This window comes from Phytophthora sojae, assembly GCF_000149755.1.
Source record: "Phytophthora sojae unplaced genomic scaffold PHYSOscaffold_9, whole genome shotgun sequence".
NCBI classification, from domain to species: Eukaryota; Oomycota; class Peronosporomycetes; order Peronosporales; family Peronosporaceae; genus Phytophthora; species Phytophthora sojae.
In genome coordinates, this window is record NW_009258123.1 from 1246244 (window position 1) to 1269766 (window position 23523).

A 23523-nucleotide genomic window follows, 5' to 3' on the forward strand; every position below is an offset into this window, starting at 1 on the left:
CGTCGGGCCAAGACGCTTGGCTCGACACTATGTATGGGGGGCGATGGGACTCGAGGCGATGGGAGGAGCGTGTTAAACGCGCGTCGACTGGCCAGATCTCGCGACGAAACTTCAGCCTTCGCGTCCAAGCAGAACGCCGGTAGTGCCACTTCAACCACGCATACACGACACACACGTACACGTAGAACGGGTTAAATAGTGGTTGGTGTGTATTCTACTGGCGCTGGTTTCTAGATTTCATGGAAATGGGGGACACTGCCACTTGCTACTTTGCTACTGCAGTCGCTGTCGACTTGCCTTGGTTCTCGTTGGTCCTATAGATATATAGATAAATGGATGGAAAATGACTTGGCTGGGCTGGGCGTGGTGACCGTACGGCGCTTGACTGGACTCACTCACTGCAGCATCTCGTTGGACAGCTCCAGGTCGAGCGTCTCGTCGTGGCCGCTGAGCTGCACGAGGAAGACGCCGAGCAGGTGGAGCTGCTTCTGCAGCTGCGTCATGCTCGGGTTGTCCAGCAGCTTGATGGACTTGAGCTGCGTGTTGGGCGTGCGCCGCGCCACGTACTGGATGGCGCAGCGGTCGATCTGCGAGTCGCCGAGCGCGATGACCTGCTGCGGCGCGCGCTCCTGCTGCTGCACGTACACGCCGTGGGTCTCCACGGGGGGCTCCTGCAGGAAGCCGCGCTTGGCGAGCAGGTCGCGGTACACGGCGATCTTCCACTCGATGGGGCGGTCCGGGTACACGCTCTCGAAGTTGGAGCGCGCGCTCACGATGGTCATCTGCTCCAGCAGCGGCAGCACATTGGGTAGGAAGCGCTGGCACGAGCGTTCCACCCAGCCGGCCAGGCCGTTGGTCACGATGCAGCACGCGCCGAGCTTGAGGCACGCGTTCAGGAAGTTCTCCACCTCCGAGGCCAGCTCCTCCAGCACGGGCGCGCACTCGGCGGGCAGCTCGAAGGCCTCGTCCTCCGACGTGAAGCCCAGCTTGGCCAGGTGCGTGTTGGGCAGCAGCGTGTCGTCCCAGTCCAGGATGATCACTGCAGCGTACAAGTACACAACAGTTAGGGCACGTAGGCGAACGGTGAGAGGACGACGAGGGCGGACGTACGCGGCGCGGGGGCGACGTGGAGCTGCTCGACGACGGCCGAGGCGGGCTCCTCACGGACGGCGGTGCTGACGACGCGGCTGACTCCCATGTAATAGTGAGGTGGAGTGTGTGTGGTGCAGGTAGCCAGGAGGTCGTTGCAGAGTCTGGTAAAATCGCTTTTGCGAATGCGAACGAAGCAGCGCGGAAACGAAAAACGAGCCGGCTGGCAGAGGAACAGGAGCGAAAGGGCGCCCACTGTACACAGTTTGTTTCATAGCGATTCTTCAAGCGGGGATAGAAAAAGCACTTCAACGTCATACATTTGGTGTGAGACCGCGCTAAGTCAGTAGTGTGCAGAGCCGGGGATGTTTTGTATGGGGCACAGTATCTTCCAAAATCGCGCACTGATTTAAGGTCTCACGTCAAAAAGCGCAGGCCGCCGGCAGCGCTCTTGCAAAGTTGCTTTGCCGTGCCGTCAGCCGCGCTGTGTGAGGTCAAATTTGCCCGGCGCGTGCTGGCTGGCAACAAAGTTGCATCGGGCAAAGCACGTCTGCTCAGCTCATACCGCGGGCCAGTGTTGGCAAAAAAATATCGAAGGATTTTTATCCACATAAAATAAAATAAAATAAAAATATTTTATTTTTATTTTTATCCGATTTTTACATTTTTATCGAGCAAATCGAATAAACCGGGAGCTGCAGAGGAACCGTAGTTGCGCTAATAGTAGCCTATATCCTCGCTGCAGACAATCAGAGCACAGGCGACATGTAGCGCGGGCGGCTTAGCGTAGACAACAAGCAGTAGTTGAGGAGCAAGCGGTCAGCGGCATCACTGTGCCAATGTACCTCGAGTCTGTTGCTTCGAGGCGCGCCGTTTGCGTTGTTCGTCCGTGGCGGAGGCGAGTCTGGGGCGCAAGTGCTCAGAGTCGCTGATGGCGAAACCGGTCCGGCTGGTGCTGTCTTGATCGGGTCTGGCGCTCATCAACACAGTCGAGCGGGTTGGTCGGCGTAGCTGGCAGCGAGGCGTCAAGTGCTCACGGATCGGTGCGAGTGTCCGGCGCTCGCAGCTCGCACGACGTGGCTTTGGCTGATTGTGCTGGTGCGACTGGACAGTACGACCGGCGCGGCGACGGGCGGCGTGTGGACTTCGTCAGGCTCGGCGTCTGGATCTGGCGGTGCTGCTTTGGCTGGCAGCATCAGCTTGTCGGTGGGGTTGTCTGTCGTTGATGGTGGCGACGCGACATTGCCAGCGGGATGAGTCAAGTGGCATTGTGTTGGTGGGCGGTTCGACGCTATCGACAGCGTCTTCGTCTGGATTCGTCTGTAGGACAGTAGCTCTGCTGTAGAGATTGCCAGCGGCCATGCCATCGTGTCGCTTGCAGTAAAGGTGCCCGAATAGAGAACCCAGTCTTGTAATGAAAGCGGTTTCGTCTTTACAAAAAGAAGGATAACAGAAATCGCACTTATATGAATAAAAATCGAAAAAATATTTTATGGATTTTTATAAGCGATAAAAATATTTAAATCATTTTTTTGCCAACACTGCGCGGGCTGCGGTCCGTGCCGGCGTTTGCGCTCGCTTCAACCACCACGCAGTCCCACAAACATACATTACCATCGAGGCGCTCGGAGCCCAGCTGGGGCACTGCACAGATGGCCGCAAAGTAGTCTGCGCCGCAGCAAGTGCTCGATCGCCGACAAGAAAATCTCGACCGTCGGACATGTCCTGCCACAACCTCAGTCTTTGCGACATGGGCAAAATCCACACTGTTAAGAGGAGCCGAGAGCCAGGCAGCACGAGTGTCGAGGCACGCAATTGAATTGAACACATCAAACCACGCAACGAGTTGCACCGAGTTGCATCGTTAAATATCACCCTCATGCGAGAGGTGGCTACACCGGCAGACGCCTACTTGCGGATGACCTCCTCCTTGGTCTCGAGCACGTCGTCGTACGTGTGGCTCTGCACAATGTACTCGCTCTCGTCCTCGCTGTCGTAGCCGTCCAGCAGCGCCACGTACTCGGCGCGGCGCGCGGCCGCCGAGGCCAGGCGCTTCTCCAACAGCTCCTGGAACTCCTGCTCCTGGCGGTTGCGCTCCGCCTTCTCGGCGGCCAGGCGCTCGCGCTCCTTGAGGCGGTCCATCTGGTCGAAGCGCTTCTCGAACTTCTTGAGGTTCTTGACCACGTTGTTGTACTCCTCGTCCGAGAGCAGCGTGCGCGGGCGCGGGCGCCACAGGAACTGGTAGAACGCGTCCTTCTTCTCCTCCAGGAGCTGCTTGCCCTGGAACGTCCACAGCGTGTAGCCGTTGTCCATGGTGAACTTGTAGTACGAGTTGTCCAGCGGCTGGCACACGGCCGTCGCCACCACACGGCCCGACGGGTCCCACTCGACGTGCGTGCACTTGAAGTGCTCCTGCACCGTGATGCTCTGCTGCTCCGTGGCGTCCCAGAACTCGAGCTGGCCGTTGATCTCGCCCAGACCGGCCAGCACGATGTTGTTGCCCAGCGGCGACCAGTACAGGTGGCTGCAGGCCTTGTCCTTGAGCGTGTACAGCAGCGTCACCTCCTTGACCGACTTGCTGCCACCGTCCATGTCGTAGAAGGACACGTTCAGGCGCTGCTGGCCCTCGCCGTGCGCCGTGGCGAAGCGCGTGCCCTTGGGCTCCCACGCGAACGCCACGATGCTCTCCTTGACCTCCAGCATCTCGACGGGCACCAGCTGCTCGTGCACGCGGAAGAGCTCGAAGTTGGTGTACATGGTCTTCTTGGACTTGGAGTGGCGCGTCACCTTGACGCACAGGAACGTGCCGTTCGGGTGCCAGTGCAGCTTGCAGTCGCTCACGTTGAAGAGGTTTTTCTGACGCACCTCGCGGCGCGACGGCAGCTCCACGAGCGACACACGCGCGGGCACGTTGTTGCCCTCGGGCGCCCAGTAGGCCAGGATGGGGTCGGTCGGCGACCAGAAGAAGTCGTGCACGCCCTCGGCACGCAGCGACTTCTTCTCGAGCAGCTTCATGGACGGCAGCTCGTAGATGCTGATGACGTCCTTGCCGCGACGCGCCACGTACTTGTCGTCGGCGCTCCACTTGAACGGGGTCATGAGGCCCTGCACCACCTCGCCCTTGGCGCCCGTGGGCTTGCCGGCGGGAAAGGCGCGCAGCATCTTGCTCGTCTTGACGTCCCAGATGATGATGGCCGAGTCCTGCTCCGTCTCGCTCAGCGTGAGGATGTAGTTCTCGTTGGGCGAGAAGACCGCGAGCTTGACGTTCTTGTGGGCGAAGCGGCCCACCTTCTCGTACTTGTCGCCGCCCCAGAGCGCAATGCCCTGCGGGTGGAACGTGGCCAGGTACGTGCCCTGAGGGGACCACAGCACGTACTGCGAGCACCACTGCTTGTCGTTCAACTTCTCGCGGTCGCCGGCGTAGTCGAGCTCGATCTCGCCCTTGTCGCTCCAGAAGAGCTCCGTCTCGGAGCCGTGGCGCAGCACGAACATGTCGCGGCGCGCCGGGTCCGCGAGCCACGTCTTGAGGTTCTTGGGCTCCACGAACTTGTCCACCTTGGGGGCCGCGAACTCGGCGGGCGTCTTCTGGAAGCGCTCGATGTCCTCGTACTTGTTGACGAGCATCGTGTGGCGCTTGTCCAGCGCGAAGTTGTTGATGGTGCGCACGGCGTCGTTGGCGTGCGCCTCCTGCTCGTACTCGACGAAGGCGAAGCCCGTGGTCTTGCCGCCGCCGCCGAAGGGCATGCGGATGTCCACCACGGGGCCCACCTGGCCGAAGATCTTCTTGACCACGTTCAGCAGCTTGCCGTGCTTGGTCTCGTCCACGAAGGGCAGGCCGCCCACCACGACGGACATGCTGTAGTCGTTGCAGAAGTCCGCCTCCTCGTGGGCCTTGCTCGTGACCTCATCCTCCACCTCCTCGTCGCTCAGGTAGTCAGCGTAGTGCTCGGCCTCGCGCTTGAGCTGCGCCAGCTTCTGCTCGAACGTCGTGGGCGCCATCGTCTCCAGCTCCGTCCTATACAAACACAAGATGATTGACCGACCACACCCAAAGGGGGTCAAAACAATCTACAGAGCCGCTCAGCCACTCGTTGCGACCTACACCCGACATACGTTTTTCAATATAAGTTGTAGGTTGAAACCTATATAGGTAGCATTGTAGATCGGCCCGATCCTACAACCGGACCGTTCGTTACGCATGAAACGGCGCAAGGTTGCATGCATGTTCGGAGCTGCTCGGTCGAGGGTGTTACTGCTGCACTCAACTCGCCTGAGCTCAGAAGAACTCTCTCTATCTGTCGCGCACCCGGATGCAGCCCGTGCGCCACCACCGCCGGCGGAAATCCCCTGGCGCCAAGCTCAAGCATGTGTGCGCGCTGCTGCTGGTGACGACCTCCTTGTGCCAAGTTGACGCCGTCATTGACGTCGCCGCGCAGCTCCACCAGATGCAGCAGCGCAGTGCAGCGAGTGGGAGCGCAGCGGACGCCGCCGCGCCCCAGGTCGTGCTTAGTAACGTACCGGACTCGCTGCTCGTGCGACTCGCGGAGAAATCGGTCCGATGGGACTCACTCTCCGGCTACCTGCAGCGCGCGCTGCTCTGGGATACAGGACTCGTGATGACCAGCGGCGGCAGGTTGGTGCAGGTGTACGCGCCGTGCAACGAGTCCATGTCGGTGATCTTGACGCCTTTCGACGCGTACAAAGGCAAGGACTGTCGGATGGAAACGTGCGACTTGACGGGGCTGTACTTTGCAGGTTCGACATGTTCGCGCACGACCGTGTGGAAGGCGGCGCAGTGCGGAATTGCAGCAGTGGAGAAGAACGCGACGGATATTGAGAACGCTGAAGCATCAACGTTGTGGTCTGAAGACGGAGATCTGGCGGGCGTCCCGGATATTCGACTGTACAAGCACGTACAGGACAATAGCTCAGGCTCCGCTGGCGTTCATGAAGTCATCGGTTCAGGCTCTGAAGACGACTACACAATTGAGGCCGACGTTCTCTTCACGATCAACCAGATCGCGCCGCTGCCGTGGAACATCGAGAGCTGCCCGGGAGACTCGTTTTTCGTCGCTCCCTGTGTGGAGTTCGGAACCCCCGACGAGGACCCTTTCAACCCCTGGTGTCTTCCTTCTCGGGGCGGGTTTGTTGACCTGTGGCTCGAGAGCGAGATTTCGGGTGAGGACATGTCGACTGGTAGCTCAGCAACGTCAGCCTCAGCGCTCTCGACTGACGCCAGCTCGAGTATTTCCGGTGATACAGTCATTCTCGTGGTACTTTTCATCCTACTCGCAGCGGCCGTGGGAGCTCTTATCGCGGTGCAGGTGAACCGAAAGAAGAAAGACGACGACAAGAGCACCGTGTCATCTCCGACGGTCTACGCGAGCGCCACAACAACGCGCTCGAAGCAGAAAACCAACGGCATGAACAGCCCTCGGAATTCTCTCAATGAATCTCGACGGCGGCGGTCGATTGAGTTGGCAACGTTCTGCATCGACGCGAGAATTACGTCCAAGCGCATTGCATACGACTGCCTCACATTTGACAAGCTTATTGCCCGTGGAGCTAACGGAGAAGTCTGGAAGGGTACTTGCGGGTCTCAGATCGTGGCCATCAAGCAGCTCCTGCCGGAAAAGCGTCACGATGAGGATAACGTCATGCTCTTCGCGAATGAGGTGCGACTCGCATCCACTCTAGAGCATCCCAACATCGTGCGATTTGTCGGTTTATCCTGGAACCGCGTGTGCGACTTGTGCATCGTTTCCGAGTTCATGGAGCAGGGAGATCTGTCCATGCTGCTCAACTCAAAGCGCAAGGATGAATTGTCCTGGTGCAAGGAAAAGCTTGGCATAGCCACGGATATCGCCGAGGCATTGGCGTACCTGCACGGCCGACAGCCGATCATCATCCACCGCGATCTCAAGTCTCTCAACGTCCTGCTGGACAGTCGGCTGCGCGCGAAGCTGAGCGACTTCGGTCTCAGTCGCGAGCGTTCGTCGGACGACACGATGACCAACGGCGTGGGCACTTTGCTCTGGACGGCGCCCGAGATTTTGCGCGGTGAGGCCTACAGCGAGAAGGCGGACGTGTACTCGTACGCCATCGTGCTATCCGAGCTGGACACGTGTTTGCCGCCCTTCACACTCAACGCGGAGGTGAGCGAGCGGCACCTGACCACGATGCAGCTCATGCACCTTGCCACGTCGGGCCAGGTCCAGCCGCAGCTGCGCGAGGACTGCCCCGCGCCGCTGCAGCAGCTCACAACGGCCTGCGCCTCCTTCGAGCCCAGCCATCGGCCCAACGCGCTGGAGATCGTCTTCACGCTGCGCAACATCGCCCGCAACATGAGATACGACACTGCCAGCTAACAAGAAGCAGCCGTACTGAAGCCATGTCAAGTATAATAGCTACGTGTAGTGATGGGCCGTAGCGAACGTACGCACACTGAAAGTGTATTGCATCTTTTTGCTTGATCTACATCCAAGTCACAATGTCGTTGCCTAGCGCTGATAGTTCTCAAAAATGACCAAAGTCTTGCAACCGGCGAGGCTAGCGCTCGGCACCGACATGATGAACAGCTTCAAGGTCCAGGCAGCTTGAGGAGGGCAATGACGAAAAGCGAGTTAATCTCGGCGGCGGCGGCTCTTCTGAGGCGGGCTTGCGGTGCTGCTTGTGCGGCGGGAGACTCGCAACGCTTCAACGATCGGCGCCTACATACGCAACTTCCCGACTGCTGCCGCTCTTCAAAGTGACAAAGGACTTTAGAGAAGCTCCGCCACTTCGCCCGATGGCCTCTGCAAAGCTTGCCAAGCAAGCAGGTGAGGGTTCCGAGCGGACCGCAACGACATCGTGCAGGTCGTGTGATTTCGTGGTCGTTTTATGGCCGAAAGCCAAAGATCTCCCCATCCTCCCTATACATTTGGCAAGTCACATCAACCCTAGTCACTATACCTAACTGTCAATTTGGAGCTCGAGCTCACTTGCCTAAGCTAGGTACTAAAGACAGCCAAAGCGATCGCCGCCGCCACCTAGCTTGCCATGCCGAGGTGTCCGACAGCATGTCTTCGGCGCGCTGGCAGTCTACGTGCCTTCCGTGACCGCGGCGGCGGTCGGTGGTCCCACCTCCCGCCCTCTCGCAATTGAACCCTTTATTGTGCCTTTCGGTCATTTTGCCGAGTCCTACGTAGGACTTTGGAGGTCAGTTAATCTGAGGTTGGGGGTCTCTAAATCTGAGATGCAAATCTCGGACGAGTTTGATGAGCGGTCTCCCGGAGGCTCTCCGTTCAATGGACGTCCAAGCCAAGCAAGCTTTGTTTGGGGAAGCAATCAGTGCTGGAACCCACGAAGGCGAAGGGAGAAGACTTGGTTGTTTAATGTATCGACCGCATCGTGCTTACCTAGGTTTATTCTGCGTCGGACATACACCGTATTAGAGTCAGCTCGTACGAAAGTCCTGCCACAAGACTTGACAGGAGTCCTTGGTAAGACCTCAAACCCCGAATGCCGTGAGAATGGGCGACATTCGGGCTTTCGGCTGTTTGTAGGATGCTTCCATCGGACTAGCAATTCTTGGTCCTAATTCCCTATGAGGGGCCCGCTAATCTGCTCCGATAACCTAGCCCCATCTTAGTAGGTAGCTGTTTTACACGTCCGATTTGCCTAAACAACTGAAAAGCACAATACCACATGCGGCTACACGCGACTTGCTTTATGAAGTACCCTGGAAAGTAAGGTCCCTATGTTTGACAAACGATGGTACTTACGGCACCAGGATGAACGACGACGACGAGGCTGGGCATTTTGACGTGAACGTACATGTACGTGTACAACCACGCTCGCTACCTTAGTGCGCCACCGAGTTTTGGCGCCGACGTCGAGATGTATATGACTGCGCACCCGCCACACTAAAGCTGAATTTCTCGTGGTTGATGCGGATTCTCAATGCTACCGCTGACGCTTTTTGTACGATAACTTTTCTTAACGATATATTTTGCATGGCGACTGAAGTTGTGTGGAGTATCAATGTAGCTTCGGCAATGCTACGCAACTGAGCTCAAGTGATGAGACACAAAGAAAACAAGATGTGACACCGGCACCATGCTTACGAGCCTAGCACGCTCGCAGGTTCATGTATTACACGGCGTTTCCGGCACGCTTGCTGCTGAGGACGCCAAAGCCTTAATAGCAAGGTTCGCCCCACAAAGGCAAACATACATGTACAACTTGCAGCAAGCACTGCAAGCCGAGTCCGTCGCGACGGTCGCCCGATTGCAGAGGGCGATCACCGATCGCAAATCGCTGCAACCTTTGTCAATCCGCTCACGCTTGTACTTTCGAGGTCGGTCCCGTCTGGACCCAAAAAGCCGGCAGCAGGCCCCGACTCGGTCATTCCAAAATTACGACTCTGCCACTCAAGTCAAGTCGGCGAGGGCCCCAACATTGCGCGCAGTCCGCAGTCAAATCGCATGGTTCCGGTGCGGCGGCGCGGCGCCTTCTTCCTGCTCGCGCGCTACCGGCGGCGACGGCGCCGCACGCCCCTGGGCGCTATCCTGTGTCTCACATGCCTACTGCTGCTCGCGCGCGACGTGCGCGCCGCCGGGGACCTCGTGGCGCGGCTGTACAACCTGGAGACGGCGGGCAGCTCGGCCGCCAAGCTCTCGCTCAGCCCCAGCGCGCTGCCCAGCGCCGTGAGCGACCGGTTGTCCAGCTACTCGCTCGCGTGGAGCGACCTGTCGGGGCTCATGCAGCGCGCGCTGCTGTGGGACTCGGGCTTCGTGTTCGCGTCACCTGTCGGGAGCTCGTCGGCGTCGGGCGCGGGGGACGACGTGCAGCTCGTGCAGATCTTCACGGCCTGCAGCCAGGGGATGGGCGACCTGCTGCCGGCGCTGGCGGAGGTCAAGACAATACAGGAATCCACAGACAACAGCAGCGCCTGCAGCGTCGAGAACTGCGGCATTATTGGACACTTTCTGCCCGCGGCTTGCCCCGCGGAGCAGGTGATCCCCCTCACCAGGTGTGCGGTGTACGCGTCGGCCATGGCCGGCCAGAAACAGTTTGCGGGGGTCTACTGGGTCGAGGACGGACGCAGCACGGCCGTGCCTGAGCCCGTGGTGAGGCGGCATACGCCCGAGGACACAGAGCCGAGCGACGCGCTCTTCGCCGTGCACTTGACGGACGCGAGCTTTACAGGGACCGAGTCGTGCCAGCCGCACGTGGAGTTTATTCTGCCGTGTCGAGGCGTGGCGGATGACGTGGACATCAGCAGCAGCAGCGGCAGCACCAGCCTCACAGTCAACGGCAGCAGCTTTACAGAGATCGACCTGTGTCAGGCCTCGCCCAGCGCGGCGATGGACGCGTGGCTGGAGCTCGAGTCGACGCCCTCGGCGGGGACGTTCTCCACGACGGCCATCGTGCTGCTGTCGGTGGCGATGCTGATTTGTTTGGTGCTCGGCACGTCCGTGTGGTGGCTGAGCCGCTCGCGCGCGTGGCTACAGGACGCGTACGACCGCGCAGTTCTGGAAGGATCGTGGGACGACGGAAGCTGGTCCCCCACCTCGCACTTGCTGGGTGGACCGCTCGCTCCGACACTGGCCACGGCGGGAGCAACTGACGAGGAACGACTCACTCCGATGGAGGTGTTCTTCGGTGCGAGACCCAGAAGCCGACGCTCCCCAGGCATTCGCGGCGGTACCTCAGCCCTCGTGGCCACCACGCGGGCCGAGATCACGCTATCCAACGACCAGCTGTGCCGGAAAAGCCCTATCCTGCGCGGTTTTGTGTCAGACCCAGCCATCGTGACGAAGCGCATCTCGTTCGCACAGCTCCACTTCTTGCGACTGCTTGCCAAAGGCGGCAGCGGTGAGGTGTGGCTGGGTCAGTATGAGGCTCGCTACGTGGCAATGAAGTGCTTGTTGCCTACGAAGCGGGAGGACCCAGAGGCGCTGGAACAGTTCGCGGAGGAGATCAGGATGGCGTCACTTCTAGCTCACCCGCGCATTGTCGCGTTTTGCGGCGTGGCCTGGCAGTCGCTGTTACACCTTTGTGCGGTCACGGAGTACATGCCGCGCGGTGATCTGGAGAGTCTGTTAGCGAACCCGATCGCTCAGAAGGAACTGAGCTGGAGCAGGGAGAAGCTCACGCTTAGCAGTGACATCGTTGAGGCGCTCGTGTACCTGCACTCGCTCGTGCCTATCGTGATTCATCGTGATCTCAAATCCAAGAACGTGCTGCTGGATCGCCGACTGCGCGCGAAGCTGAGCGACTTCGGACTGAGTCGTGAGCGCTCGGTGGAAGACACTATGACTAACGGCATCGGCACCATCCTGTGGAGCGCGCCGGAGGTGCTAGAGGGCAAGCGCTACGACGAGAAGAGCGATCTCTTCTCCTTTGGCGTGGTGCTGTCCGAGATCGACACGTGCGCTCTTCCGTACGGCTTCAGTCGCAACGCCAAGATGCGCAGTATGCAGATCGTTCACCTCGTGTCGGAGGGCAAGTTGTTGCCCAATTTCCGTGACGACTGTCCCCCCGCAATCCGCGCACTAGCTCAGCGCTGCCTGAGCCTGGATCCCGCGGCACGACCGACAGCTATGGAGGTCGCCTTCGAACTTCGTTCCTCCATCGCGCCGCAGCTGCTGAAACAACCAATGCCGACGGTGGCTGACGACGACACTGGCAGTATTATCTCATCAGCGTCAGCGCCGTCTCCCACTGCAGCACACATTGACATTGAAGACGACGACACTGCATCCGCACCGCCACCCGCACCTGTACCATTACACTCTAAAGTTATCGACGTAGATGCCAACTCGAAGGAGACGCAGACGGAGCCGTGAGCAGTCGACGAAAAGCACTAGGAGCGCCAACGTTGGCAACTCGCATTACAGACCAAAGGAAGCCCATTAATTTATGAGAAAGAAGCTTGTACAAACCAGATCGAACGCTGTTGATCCGCCAGCAATAGCTGGGTGAAGACACTGACGAAACGGACACGATCACTTGCTCGATGAGCTTGTGGCCAAACTTTTGACTCGGCGTGAGTACGCCATGGACAGCAGTAATGAGAGTGAAGCTGCTACGCCCGAAGCCGTGCGGAAAGCCCGCTTGATTCGTCGAGTCCCGCTCCTGGCGCATGTCGTGAAAGAGGGACTCTGTCCGGAAGGTGTTTTGCTGCGATCACTGGAGCCCGTGACTTACGCTGATGGAGAGTACATTTATTGCCAAGGCCAGCCCGAACGTGACGTGTTGTTCATCGAGGAAGGCAAAGTTTTGATCACGCAGCGTCGACGCTCTCGCGCTATGAGTAATGCTCGACCAGTGGGGTTTATCCCCATGGACAGCTCCGGTGGAGTCATCTTCGCTCGACGGAGTTCGTGGAGACGTTCCCAGGTTGAAGCCGAGATGGAGATTGAGTTGCACACGCACGAGGAGCTCGAGTACTTTGGCGAAGAATCGCTGCTGCAAGGTCTGGTGTCGAGGACGCTCAATGCTGTGGCCAGTGGGAATGTATCGTGTTTTGCTCTGCCTGAGGCGGCTTTCGCTAGGTTGCTAGCGCCTGTACACGAATTGATGTTGCACCGTCATTTGCTGCGAATGCATGGAGTCCTGGCGAAGCAGCGAGTGTTCCAGCATTTTTCAGCTCGCCAGAGGCAGTATCTATTGGATCGCTGCACGCTGGAACACTATGAAGAAGGAGGGAAGATTATACAGCAAGGCGACAAGGAGGACGATCGGTATTTCATTTTGGCTGAAGGTGAGGTGGATGTGGTTCTGGATGAGCCTCTAAGAGATCCGAGACGACCGAAAAGCGCAGTGATAGTGGGTGGAGAGCAAGCAGTGGAAGAAGAGGACGCGAAGGTGGGAGTGAGAACGTCGGTCGTGTGCAGGAAGACACTTTACCAAGGATTTGGAGAAATGGGGATCCTGTGCAGACCTCGAACAGCGCACGTAGTTGCTGCGGGAAGCGTCATTTGTGTTGGTATTTCACGGAAGGGGTACATTGGCGCTTCTCAGTTGAATGGGGTTAGTGCGCTGGACGCTGATGCCGAGGCTTTGCTTGCCATGTCATTGAAGGAAGAGTGGAATCTCGTTGTGAAGACGCGCAATTTGCACTTGGCAAACCCCTCAGTATCTCGCCATCTCGAGACTTTCGTCAAGAAGTTCAAGGCGGCCTACATGCAGAAGTTCGAAGGAAAAACGCTGTACTTGGATCTATTGAGAAGGATCAACGCCGAGCCGACACTTGCGGGCGAGTTTCCGTTCGTGTCGGACCGCGTGGCTTGGGACCAGCCAGCATCTTCACTCAGCATCACGCGCGCGGAGACTCGACGCATTCTGTCGTTACCTCCAGCCGAGCGCTCCCCGTTCGAGATCAGCTTCATGGCTCGCCTACTCGAACCTACAGCGTTCGTCAACAAGTTTGATCGTCCTTCCCACGTGGATACACTGACACTTGCCCGGGGAATCGCTCGCTTTGCAAATTTCCTCACCGTTCAGAAGGACAAGTTCCTGTTCCGACAGGGCAAGATCGAAAGCCACGCCTTCCTTATCTTGAGAGGGAACGTGAATATTGTGAACGAGGACGTCAACACGCTGCAACCGGGACTTGCACTCAAGCAGTACGATGTACTGGCCACACTATCAGCTGGAGACAGTTTTGGCGAGTTGTCCCTTGTCACTCGCCTTCAACGATCGGCCTCGGCTCTGGCGGCATGTGAAGTGGACTTGTTAGTACTGGAGCGTCCGCACTTGCAAGCCTTAACTGAGATGATACCCGGCGTATCCGTGCAACACGCCATGGTCGAGTGCGCGGAATTCCTCGCAACGCTGAGCTTTCTTCGCGATAGCGACTTCGCCCAGTGCATCCGCGTGGCACACGACCTCCAGGACCAATTCTACGAACCTCGCCACATTTTCCTACAAGAACCCGTGCACTTGCGCACACTTTACATCGTCAAGAGTGGAGAAGTGACTGTCTATCTGCGTCGAATTGTGCCGGTCGCTGAGGTCACAGTGAATTCCGGAGCAATTGACTCGACCTCAACTAAAGAAGTGCTCGTTCGAGTGGCCACCATCGGACCGCAAGAGTTTTTCGGCGTTGCGATTGCAAGTGCCAACATGTTATCAGCCAGTGGATCAGTGGCAGCAGCAATCACCTCAGCTGGAGCTGCCACTTCTCCTGCATCGAACAATGCCCCCCCTGGATCGCCACCTCCTCCATCCTCACCAACATCACCTGCTGCATCATCAACAACACACGCCAACAACAACTATATCGCCGCCACCTTAGCGTCAGTGACGCCCACGAGCGCGGCTGCATCATCCACCTCAACCAACGTTGACCTTGCCAGAACCGTCTTCATGTGTTCGACCCGCGTACAAATGCTGGAACTCTCGGAACGCGGGTGGAGACGACTGCCATTGGCAAGTCTGCACAGTATCCGCAACTCTCTCCTCGAACGCCACCGCTGGAATCTCGAAACAGTGGAAAAGCAGCAGCAACAGGGCAATCCATCCTTCTTTGTCGTGGACAAACCGTGGCAGCCCGTGACCCGTCCAACGACTACCGGATCCCCGAAAAAAGCCGCTGGAGACCTTAAAGACTCTCAAACGCGGGTACTGGAGCCGTTGCCGACGACTCAATTGGCTCGACGGATAAAGGACAAGAAGCAGCAACAACAGCAACAAGGCCACAACAACGCCGTCTCGCGACTATTTTCTCCTGCTCCACTATCTCTAACCAAACCAAGCGGACGACCATGCGTTCCCAACATTTCCACCGAGCGCAATACGGCAACTCTATCGAGTCGCGGGCCCCCAATGTATGGCACCAGTCCACCGAAAGTATCCTCGCCACGTTTTGCAACACGCCAGGAGAATGCGCAGTTCACGCCGGCAACTTTTTCCTCCTCCCCGACTCGGTTAAGCCAACTGGGAGGGTCTTTCCAACCTAAAAGTGCAATTGTGACGTCGTCAGGCAGCGCATCTGTTGCATTTTTCAGTCCGCCAAACACGGCAAAACCACTTGCAACGAGTGTATTGGCCCCACGACCTCCGTCGACGGCATCTACTCTATCAGTGAGCCCAAGTCCGCGCAGATCCAGCACGAACGCATGCACCCCAAGGCAAGACAATGACAGCAAAAGTGACTTTAACGCCATGTGGAAGTTGCAGCGCAGACCTTCCACATCGAAACCTTAACTTAATTAAACCCCTGTCATATCCAACGCTATCACCCTTGCTGTTGTTGCCTTGCACGAACCGTTGGTGTTGAAGTTTTCATCTTCCCATCCGCCCAAGCGTCGTATGGTTTTGGGAAGTGGTTGAACTTTTTCGTTGCGGTTAGGCACAGCATTCCATTTCCACTTTTCATTCGCTATTTTGCCGACCAAAGGAAAGGATGGAGAGTGTGTCGCTATCGCTGTCCCCGCCGCTGGGGGCCTGCGCGCCCGTGACGGAGGCACTGCCCGCGCCCGCCGCGCGCTTCCGGCTGCAGTTCACCGGCGACCGGCGCTCCAAGGAGCTGCGCTGGGTGCTCTTCGCCTGTACGTGCCGTGCCGACACCATCCCTAAAATAAAATGCAAATAGGGTGTACCCATCTCTAACGCTAACTTGAAAACTCTATTGCAGCCACTCAGCGCGGCGCCGTGGGGAAGCTCATCTTCACGTTGGAGAAGAACAACACAGCCCACGTCAAGTCTGTGGTGGTGAACAAGGAGTTCCGTGGCCTGGGGCTGGCGCGCGTGCTGTATCTAGCGACCCTCGCCACGCTGGAGGAGAAGCAGGTTAGGGCGCTCTATTTGGAGGCTGAGGAGGACGCGAAACGCCACGACCGATTGGTGGGTCTCTATCGCGGTTGGGGTTTTGCCGAAATTGCCGACGCTAAAGTGCTCTTCCTCTACAACGGCAACGAGTGTCTACGTAAAGTGCCGATGGTGTCGGAGTTCCAGAAAAACACTTTTTTCCCCGTGCGACCGAAAGAAAGCACTTGGTTCTGCATGATGGCGTTGCAGACCCCGGACGGCACGTGCCTTGTAGCGGGGGAGGACGGCAACATTGAAGTGAGCTCAAAGGGAAACAATGGGTGCATGTGGCAGACCCTTTTAGGTGCAACAGGGGAGGTTTTCCTGCGCAGTGTGCATGGCAAATTTCTGTGCGTGGAGGAGGACGGGACCATTCTGGCCGACCGACCCTTAAATTCCACGTGGGAGACGTTCCAAGTTGTGCCGCACCATGCCGAAAGTGCAGCACAAGTTGCTGGAGGTGTTGCACTTCGCAGTTTCCACGGGAGTTATCTGTGCATTGATCCATTGGAGAAACAGGTGCAAGTCTCGGACCACCCCGTGCCATGGGATGGAGGGGAGATCATGTCGTTGGTCTGCAACAAGGCGGACCCGCACCCTCTTTTCGTGAAAATCATGAGGAAGTACCAGACCGCTGCGTTCGTAAAGACCCAAGTGACGAAGTATGGGGATTTGGGTCATGCTCGGATGTCGGTGCCCGAAGCGTGCAAGTGCGTGATGGAGCTGACGGGAGATGCGGAGAGGCAGAATAGCTGGGTGATCAAGTACATGCTGGCCACTGCCGCTGCTGTGAAGGACGACGGACACCCGGACTGGCTGCAACTCGCAGTGTTCCTGCGAGCGTTGGGCATGCTCTTCTTGTGCTGGACGGACGACGACAACGCCGTGTTGCGCAGTATTTCGGCGCAGGAGTGGATGACCAAGAACTCGACGTGGGTCGTTGGCGAACCTATTCCCAGCTCGATCGAGTTCCCCGAGCTGAACGAGCTGAATTTGGACCACTCCAATGCTGAGAAAGGTGGTGGTGGTGCGGCGGGCCACTGCGGACTGGAGAACGTGGTGCTGCCCTGGACCCCGGACGAGTATCTGCACCGCGTGCTGTCTCGTAACAAGACGGCGCTGCCTGCAGAAGCGCTGGACGTCGTGCGCTTCTGGTCCTTCAAGACCTGGTACGAGCAGGACAACTACGATGATCTGTGTGCGCCTCAGGACATGGACACCAAGGAGTGGATCAGCTCGCTCGGCAGAGCGGCGTGTGTGTCAGACGATGCCGTGCAGAAGATCAGCGTTGAGGGCGAGCTTCCGTACTACCTTGGGCTCGTGGAGAAGTATCTCCCGGAAGCGCTGCGGTGGTGAATGGAATCGAGATGTGTGCGTGTGCATCAGTAATTTTTATAAATGGATGTTACCGTAGTTTTCTGATAGTGGCTAGACGGACAGAACATTGATTAGGTACGTCCTGTCCTTCAATTCATACTACAGAACAATGCACAGAACATTACCTGTATTACGCTATAAAATACCTTGTAAAACGTATCACGCACGCTTCCGAAGCGAATCGCAAGTGAATATATCGCCTTCCAATTATTGGAGCTAGTTCCCGTGTTGCAGCACACATAATGCAGTACTGGGGCACGTGCCCAGCGGCCCAGCACTGCACTGGGTAGTATGGGTAATGCTGGCTCCGCTCGCTTGGGCGTCCTGGAACTGGTCGTGGGTGGTGCGGCCTCTCACTTTGAAATTCACGCTCCAGCACTCAAGTCTCCCAAAATTACCATGCATCTCTCTCAAATTCTGCTAGTGGTCGTCGCTTCCCTCCTGGCTACCAGTGAGGCTCTTTCGACGGCCACGATTTTCAACCAGGTGGAGAAGACGACTTCACTCGGCTCCCAGCGACTTCTGAGGACCCACCCCGATTACAAGGTTGCCGACGATGAAGCTGAGACCGAAGAGAGGGGTCCGCTCTCGAGGGAGCAAATGAAGGCGCTTGTCAAGGAGGTGGGCATCGATCGGAGGAAGGTCAAGGCTGACTTTAACCACCTGCTAAGACACGAAAAGTACCCGGAGTACCAAAGACTGATGAACAATGTTCTTGAGAAGCAAAGGAGCAAGGGTGCCCCCGTTTACAAGAACCCGTAACTTCTCTCAAGACCAGCCAGCAAGGTTATCGCTGCGAAGTGCCTGCCAAGTCCTGAACAAACAGCATGTGGAACCGTATCGTTTAGAATAGAGATAGCACGTATGGATTTTCGTAGGGCTAAACGAATAACTGAACGTGTCTCGAGAAAAATATTGTGGTGTCTTGCTAAGCATAATTTTGTGGAGAGCAGCGCTCTTTACTCTCGAAGTACTACTACTATTACATGTAGTAGCACGAGTTCAATTTCTCACTTTTGGATTAGCTATCCTCGTGTCTTTACTCGAAAGTTCGATCCGACCGAAATCCACAAAAACGAGGAGCATTAGCGCGGTTTGCCCACGATACAATTTCTGCTATTCGCATAGGCTTACAATAATGGCTCTTCAATAACGCAATGTTCAGCCGGGGCGAGTTCGCATGTGAGTCCTTAACCAGCGGGACCTAGTTCTTTTGCATTTCAAGAATTCCGTTCCTTATTTTTACAGTAAAGCCGCTGATCTTTACTCGCTACGACAGGGATATCGCCAACTATTTTCTCCTGTGCAAAGGCAGACATCTGACTTGACGAACACACAAAGCTATGGACAACAATTTCGGGCACTCGCGTTTTTGATCGCTGAGAATCGGACCAGCCAAATCCTATTTACCTTTTACGATAGCGGCGTGAAACAGCTCTTCGTCAAGTGTAGATATACTGCTGTCGAAACCCGATAGAAGTATTTGTTTTAGTTTTAGGCTTTTACCATACAGACCCGGTGAATGAATGTGGTCAACCATTGGGTGTGTCATTCGCTAGCGCAAGAGTACTCCCTCACTCGACCCGATTTTTTCCCCTGAAACTCCATCACGCGGTGCCATCACGCCAACACTGAGTACAGAAGCTAACGCATTAACTTACAATATGGCGCCGATACTCCGTGGCCATCGTCATCATTAAACAAATGGCAGCCCTGCTACTCAAAAAGGATTATGTTCATCTTTTGTAGACATTCGCTATACCTCTCGAGATTTTGCTGGTTCAAAGGATCAGCCTTCAGCTTTCTGCAATCAACTTTCCCTTGGTCTTCCGAGAGCGGCCCCATGTTTCGGTCTCAGCTTCCCCATTACCAACCTGGATTAGGGATCTGTTAGGAGTCATTGAGAGAAGAGATCACCCCTACTTGGTTGGAGTCGTGAGTGCGCTAGCACCCAAAAAGAAAGCCGTGATGACCAAAGCAACTTGTGAGCGTCGCATGAAGGGGCTGCGGGAACTAGAGCGTGAATTTTCAAAGTGCGGCTAGGAGGTATTCCGTACGAAAAAGAACAAGCAGTCTCCAAGGCATCACTAGCTCTATAGTGTTTCTTTCTGACAAGAAAGCACAACCCGATCAGGTCCTGTACATGTAGTGTTCGCACAAACACTAACTGCATAGTAGCTGATACTTGCGACAACAAATTGTCTGTAAGTGTAAACCTGGCTATTAAATATGGTTGCGGAGTTCATCTTGAGGCTTTTTATTAGTTGCCGAAAGCTGAGTGAAATGAGAAGATCTTATTCTCGATAACACTGATATCCTTTTGCCAGATCACTCTGGCCACGCGGTGGTGCGTATGGATTAGATAACCGATTCCAATTCGTTTGAGGATTTCAAGTGCTACTGATAGAGCGCAAGCATACAACGCGTTTGCAAACAGCTCTTACAGTGACTTAGTGTATTGTGAATGCCACCGGTATCACTAACATGTTTTCGGAGTACAGTGTTCATTTCTCACGACTTTTGGCCAGGCATAATGACTCTAATCAACGCGCTGTCTTCAATCGGCTACATGAAGCTTGTTTTAACTCTTATCCGCCTTATTTCAGCTTGCCTAGAAAAGCAACCTAAGAGTCCTTTGCTTGCGGGACTTCTTTGCTTCCCAAGAGTTTTTTCTTTCTTTCTGGGTACTCGCTGTGTGTGGCTTGCTTTCTGAAACTGGGGGTTTATTTTCAATACACCGTTCACGCTATTTAGTCGGACCCTGACTAAGTGTGGTGTACGATTTTTGAGGGGGAAAGTTGAAATTTCAAAATGTTCTAGTGACGTCAATATTCAGTATTTCAGAAATCTAAGACCATAATTGGCTTCGGCCCAACGAGATCTGTCCAAAAACCGCCGTCTTTGTGATGTTTCAATGTCCTGGAGTAAATTTGGTTACGAAAAAGTACGGAAGCACGACTATTGACGAACTACGACTCAATAACGTGAACGGTGTAGCTGCGTGAAGTCACGAGAGGATTCCCAACTAATCTACCAGCATAACTATCGTTGTAACGGTGCTGAGCCAGCACTGCTGACGACCGGAGTGGAATCGTCAATGATATCTCTGGTCTCGGGGTGTATCGGGCCTTGCCGCAATTCGCATGTTGCCCCTTATGAGATGCATCTACATCAACCAATCATATGAAGCGATCTACATATTGTTATCCAATCAGACCAATTATCCTGGTAGTGCTACTCTGTAGTACGAGAAGCCCAATAGGGATTAATTTGAGGCTTCAAATGTGTGGCCCACAGAAAAAGTAGGTACTGGACCAATACAAATTTCAAGTGTAAGGGTCTTTTAAATCTAAAAGTTTGCATTGAAAGCCCAAATCTACTTATTTACACAGGTTTATTACGAAATATAGCAGGTGGAGGCTTAAATGATATCTTACGTTAACGTTTTGGATATTATCTGGTCTATTGTGTTAGGGTGTATTGGATACCTTACTTGAGAAAACAATCGGGGAGTAAAGTGATCGTTTACAGTATGGATGGGACCAACTTCAACGTCTAACGAAAAATAGTAGCTGTTTTGAATTGAAAATGTCTTGATTAGTTAAAACCTCTAATCAGTTGAGTATAGCTCTGGGATCGCGGTGCCCCGCCTATTCAATCTTCAGCTCCGGCCTAGTAGAGTCTCTCGTGGTCGTCCTCGGTCCCAGTAGTTCACACAGCCTTCAGCGCTTGAGCCGAATGGAGCATACTTCCTTTACACGTAGTTCCATGATCAGTTGGTGCGCGTTGAGCGCCTGTACCCGCGCGCTGAAACTCGTCGACGCCGTCATCGTCGTCCCCCGTGACCTCCACGCCGCTCGCTGTGGCCGCCAAGGAATCAGACGTCGCCGCGGTATCTGCATCAGCCTCCGCTGCAGTATCAGATGATGCTGCAGTCCCAGTGGACAGCGTGAAGATCGATCTGGGCACTGAGAAACTACACGAACAAAAAAATGTTTGGCATATAATGGACTTGATGAGTTCTTCGTAGCAGCGCGCTCGGTACCACGGCAGCGAGTATGAGCCCGCTGAGGGTGGGGGCTACCGCAGCGACCGAGCACGCCGCGTTGATAGGTTGCATGGTAGATTGGTAGCTTGGTAGATACGTGTTCTTGACAGTAGCGCGCTCAGTGCCACGGCAGCGAGTTTGAGCCCGCGGAGGGTGGGGGCCACCGCAGCAACCGAGCGAGAATACTCGCCGACGATCCGAGACATCTAAAGTCGCGCAACGTCAAGTCAGGATCTTTCGGAATTCTTCTCAGCACTTTTCCGGAATATATTTTATATTTTGATTCCGTTCTTAAACTGATGTGTAACCTCTCCAAAAAGCAACATATTATGGTACCATGGTACTATAATTCATGAAGCATGGCTGTGTTTATTTACTCTATACTATGCGCTTTTGGCCTGTCAAAATTTCGCGTTTTGTGTTTCAACTAGCCTCTAGGACGATAATTCATCCTGGGCCTGCGTTTTCATTGTTGCTTATCTACTTTGTGCGTCACTAATAGTTAAATTGTACGCAACAAGTTGCTGGTCGGAGCTGTACAGTGGAGCGATTCGCACCCCAAGCTATCCCGGCCTCCACGTAGGTCTTCTCGAGGCTTCAAATAGGTGCGGTCCGTAAAACTAATATCGCCCCAGTTTCTGTACGGAAGTATTTCATTATAATTGTTCTGCGCGAAAACTTCCGGAAGTTCGGCATTACAAAAAGCGCTACCAGCCCAACTCTCTAGTGGTTGCGGCTTATCCTGGAGTAAATCACGGCGGGGATACGCGTAAAGTCAAAACAGGTGAGATCTAGAGTGCGAGGTGTTCCCAACCCTTGAAGAGGCGCAGATTGGCATCGACGTCTTAGACGGATTCCACTACAAGTACAAACACAACTACGGCAATGCTGGCAACGGTACTCGTATCTACTGCTGCATGTCCCATGTTAATTGCCCCAAACGGCTGCGGCTGTCTAAGGTGGAAGGCGAAGCCCAGGACGAAAGCGGAGCTCAGTTGGTTTTGGAGGAGACAGACATGCATGGAGACGAAGATCAAGACACTCAGCGCCGTGGAATTCACGGTGCGCTGAAGCGAGAGATCGGCAGCATTCTGTTCGGCGGCGCTGGACCAAAGAAGTGCCGGTAGCTGCTGCTAGATCATCACGGAGACAACCCAGTCATGCTTCAGCATTTACCCACGGAAAGTCAGCTCAAGAACCGAAAAGCTGGACTCCGGAAGAAACAGTCAGGTATGATGTTTTTGGCAGCTCTGTACTTTATTTTGGGTTGATAGTAATAATTCTGAACAATTGTGGTTGTCTTGCATTTGGTTCTGCCACAGGTGGGTGGGAGATTCACAACTTTGCGACTCTACTAGAGTGGGCGTACACACATTTGTGTACATCGAAGAGTGACTTCTTTGGTCACGAAGACGACATCAGCGCTGCGGACGCCGCAACGCAGTTTGCCAACAAGTCCCGCCAGTTTCAGCACGGTGTGATCGTTCTTGAGTGCTTTGAACACGACTTCATTGACCAGGATGGCAAGGTAGCAAAGTCTTTCGGGCTCATATTGACTTCGCGTCACATGCTCCTGAACATTCCCAAGGCCTACGAATGCCGGCGGGATATTGGCGTCTTGGGTGCTACGGATGGAACATATAAACTGCATTTCGGTAAGCTTCGAGGTGTGTTACTAGTCGTGGCAAGGTGCATTAGCTGACCGTTTTCTCTGTTTTTGTAGGTGGATGGACCCTCGTAGACTTTGGGACCTACACGACGCACTATTCGCGAAAACAGTACTCCAAAACATTTGTCCCTTGGATGTATATGTTTGTCAAGACAGAGCATCAGACGGCGTACGCAACGCTTTTTCGGACTGCCAAGCACTTTACCCGACTGTTTTTCGGAGTCGATTTAGCCCTTGCCTATGGCAGCCTCGATAGGACCCAAGGCATTGCGAACGCTTGTAAGGAGGTTTGGCCTGATGTAATTCTCTTTAATTGCTACCCGCACCTCGTGCGGAAAAGTCGAGAGAAGATCAAGCTACTCAAGGACCCTGCGTTCTACGAAGACAACGTGCTACCGGACATTCGCTATCTCAGTAAAGCTCGCTCGGCCAAGCAGTTCAAGGCGCTCAGTAAACTCTTTCTCGAGTTTTGGATCCAACAAAACGAGCGAGACTACGCCAAGTGGTTCGAGGACATTTACTTGGGTGACACGTGGGGGAA

General features: G+C 55.3%; 8 protein-coding genes across 8 annotated transcripts; 6 read left to right on the top strand and 2 right to left on the bottom strand.

Annotated features, from left to right (window-relative positions):
* Positions 1-395: 395 nt before the first annotated feature.
* Positions 396-1249, bottom strand: PHYSODRAFT_564269 (hypothetical protein; the record flags this gene model as incomplete). Its single annotated transcript, XM_009536370.1, has 2 exons — positions 1111-1249; positions 396-1039 (listed from the first exon to the last, which is right to left on the bottom strand). Exons 1-2 carry the CDS (start codon positions 1196-1198, stop codon positions 396-398), a joined length of 732 nt encoding a protein of 243 aa, XP_009534665.1. The 5' UTR covers positions 1199-1249.
* A 1748-nt stretch (positions 1250-2997) lies between these two features.
* On the bottom strand, positions 2998-5088 carry PHYSODRAFT_564272 (hypothetical protein; the record flags this gene model as incomplete). The annotated part of the gene is made up of 1 exon (XM_009536371.1): positions 2998-5088. The coding sequence occupies one exon, from the start codon at positions 5086-5088 to the stop codon at positions 2998-3000; it is 2091 nt and encodes a 696-aa protein (XP_009534666.1).
* Positions 5089-5399: 311 nt separating this feature from the next.
* Positions 5400-7457, top strand: PHYSODRAFT_523359 (hypothetical protein; the record flags this gene model as incomplete). Its single annotated transcript, XM_009536372.1, has 2 exons — positions 5400-6451; positions 6521-7457. 2 exons carry the CDS (start codon positions 5400-5402, stop codon positions 7455-7457), a joined length of 1989 nt encoding a protein of 662 aa, XP_009534667.1.
* A 2097-nt stretch (positions 7458-9554) lies between these two features.
* Positions 9555-15285, top strand: PHYSODRAFT_522417 (hypothetical protein; the record flags this gene model as incomplete). Its single annotated transcript, XM_009536373.1, has 2 exons — positions 9555-11882; positions 12097-15285. The coding sequence occupies 2 exons, from the start codon at positions 9555-9557 to the stop codon at positions 15283-15285; spliced, it is 5517 nt and encodes a 1838-aa protein (XP_009534668.1).
* A 199-nt stretch (positions 15286-15484) lies between these two features.
* On the top strand, positions 15485-17244 carry PHYSODRAFT_522664 (hypothetical protein; the record flags this gene model as incomplete). The annotated part of the gene is made up of 2 exons (XM_009536374.1): positions 15485-15629; positions 15716-17244. The coding sequence occupies 2 exons, from the start codon at positions 15485-15487 to the stop codon at positions 17242-17244; spliced, it is 1674 nt and encodes a 557-aa protein (XP_009534669.1).
* A 420-nt stretch (positions 17245-17664) lies between these two features.
* Positions 17665-18027, top strand: Avh1b-96 (Avr1b-1 avirulence-like protein; the record flags this gene model as incomplete). Its single annotated transcript, XM_009536375.1, has 1 exon — positions 17665-18027. The coding sequence occupies one exon, from the start codon at positions 17665-17667 to the stop codon at positions 18025-18027; it is 363 nt and encodes a 120-aa protein (XP_009534670.1).
* Positions 18028-22125: 4098 nt separating this feature from the next.
* PHYSODRAFT_522197 (hypothetical protein) lies at positions 22126-22440 on the top strand (the record flags this gene model as incomplete). Its single annotated transcript, XM_009536376.1, has 1 exon — positions 22126-22440. A coding segment is annotated over one exon (315 nt), but the record flags the coding sequence as incomplete, so codon positions are not given.
* On the top strand, positions 22441-23140 carry PHYSODRAFT_412245 (hypothetical protein; the record flags this gene model as incomplete). The annotated part of the gene is made up of 4 exons (XM_009536377.1): positions 22441-22543; positions 22636-22796; positions 22902-22968; positions 23037-23140. Coding segments are annotated over 4 exons (435 nt in total), but the record flags the coding sequence as incomplete, so codon positions are not given.
* Between the last annotated feature and the right edge of the window lie 383 nt (positions 23141-23523).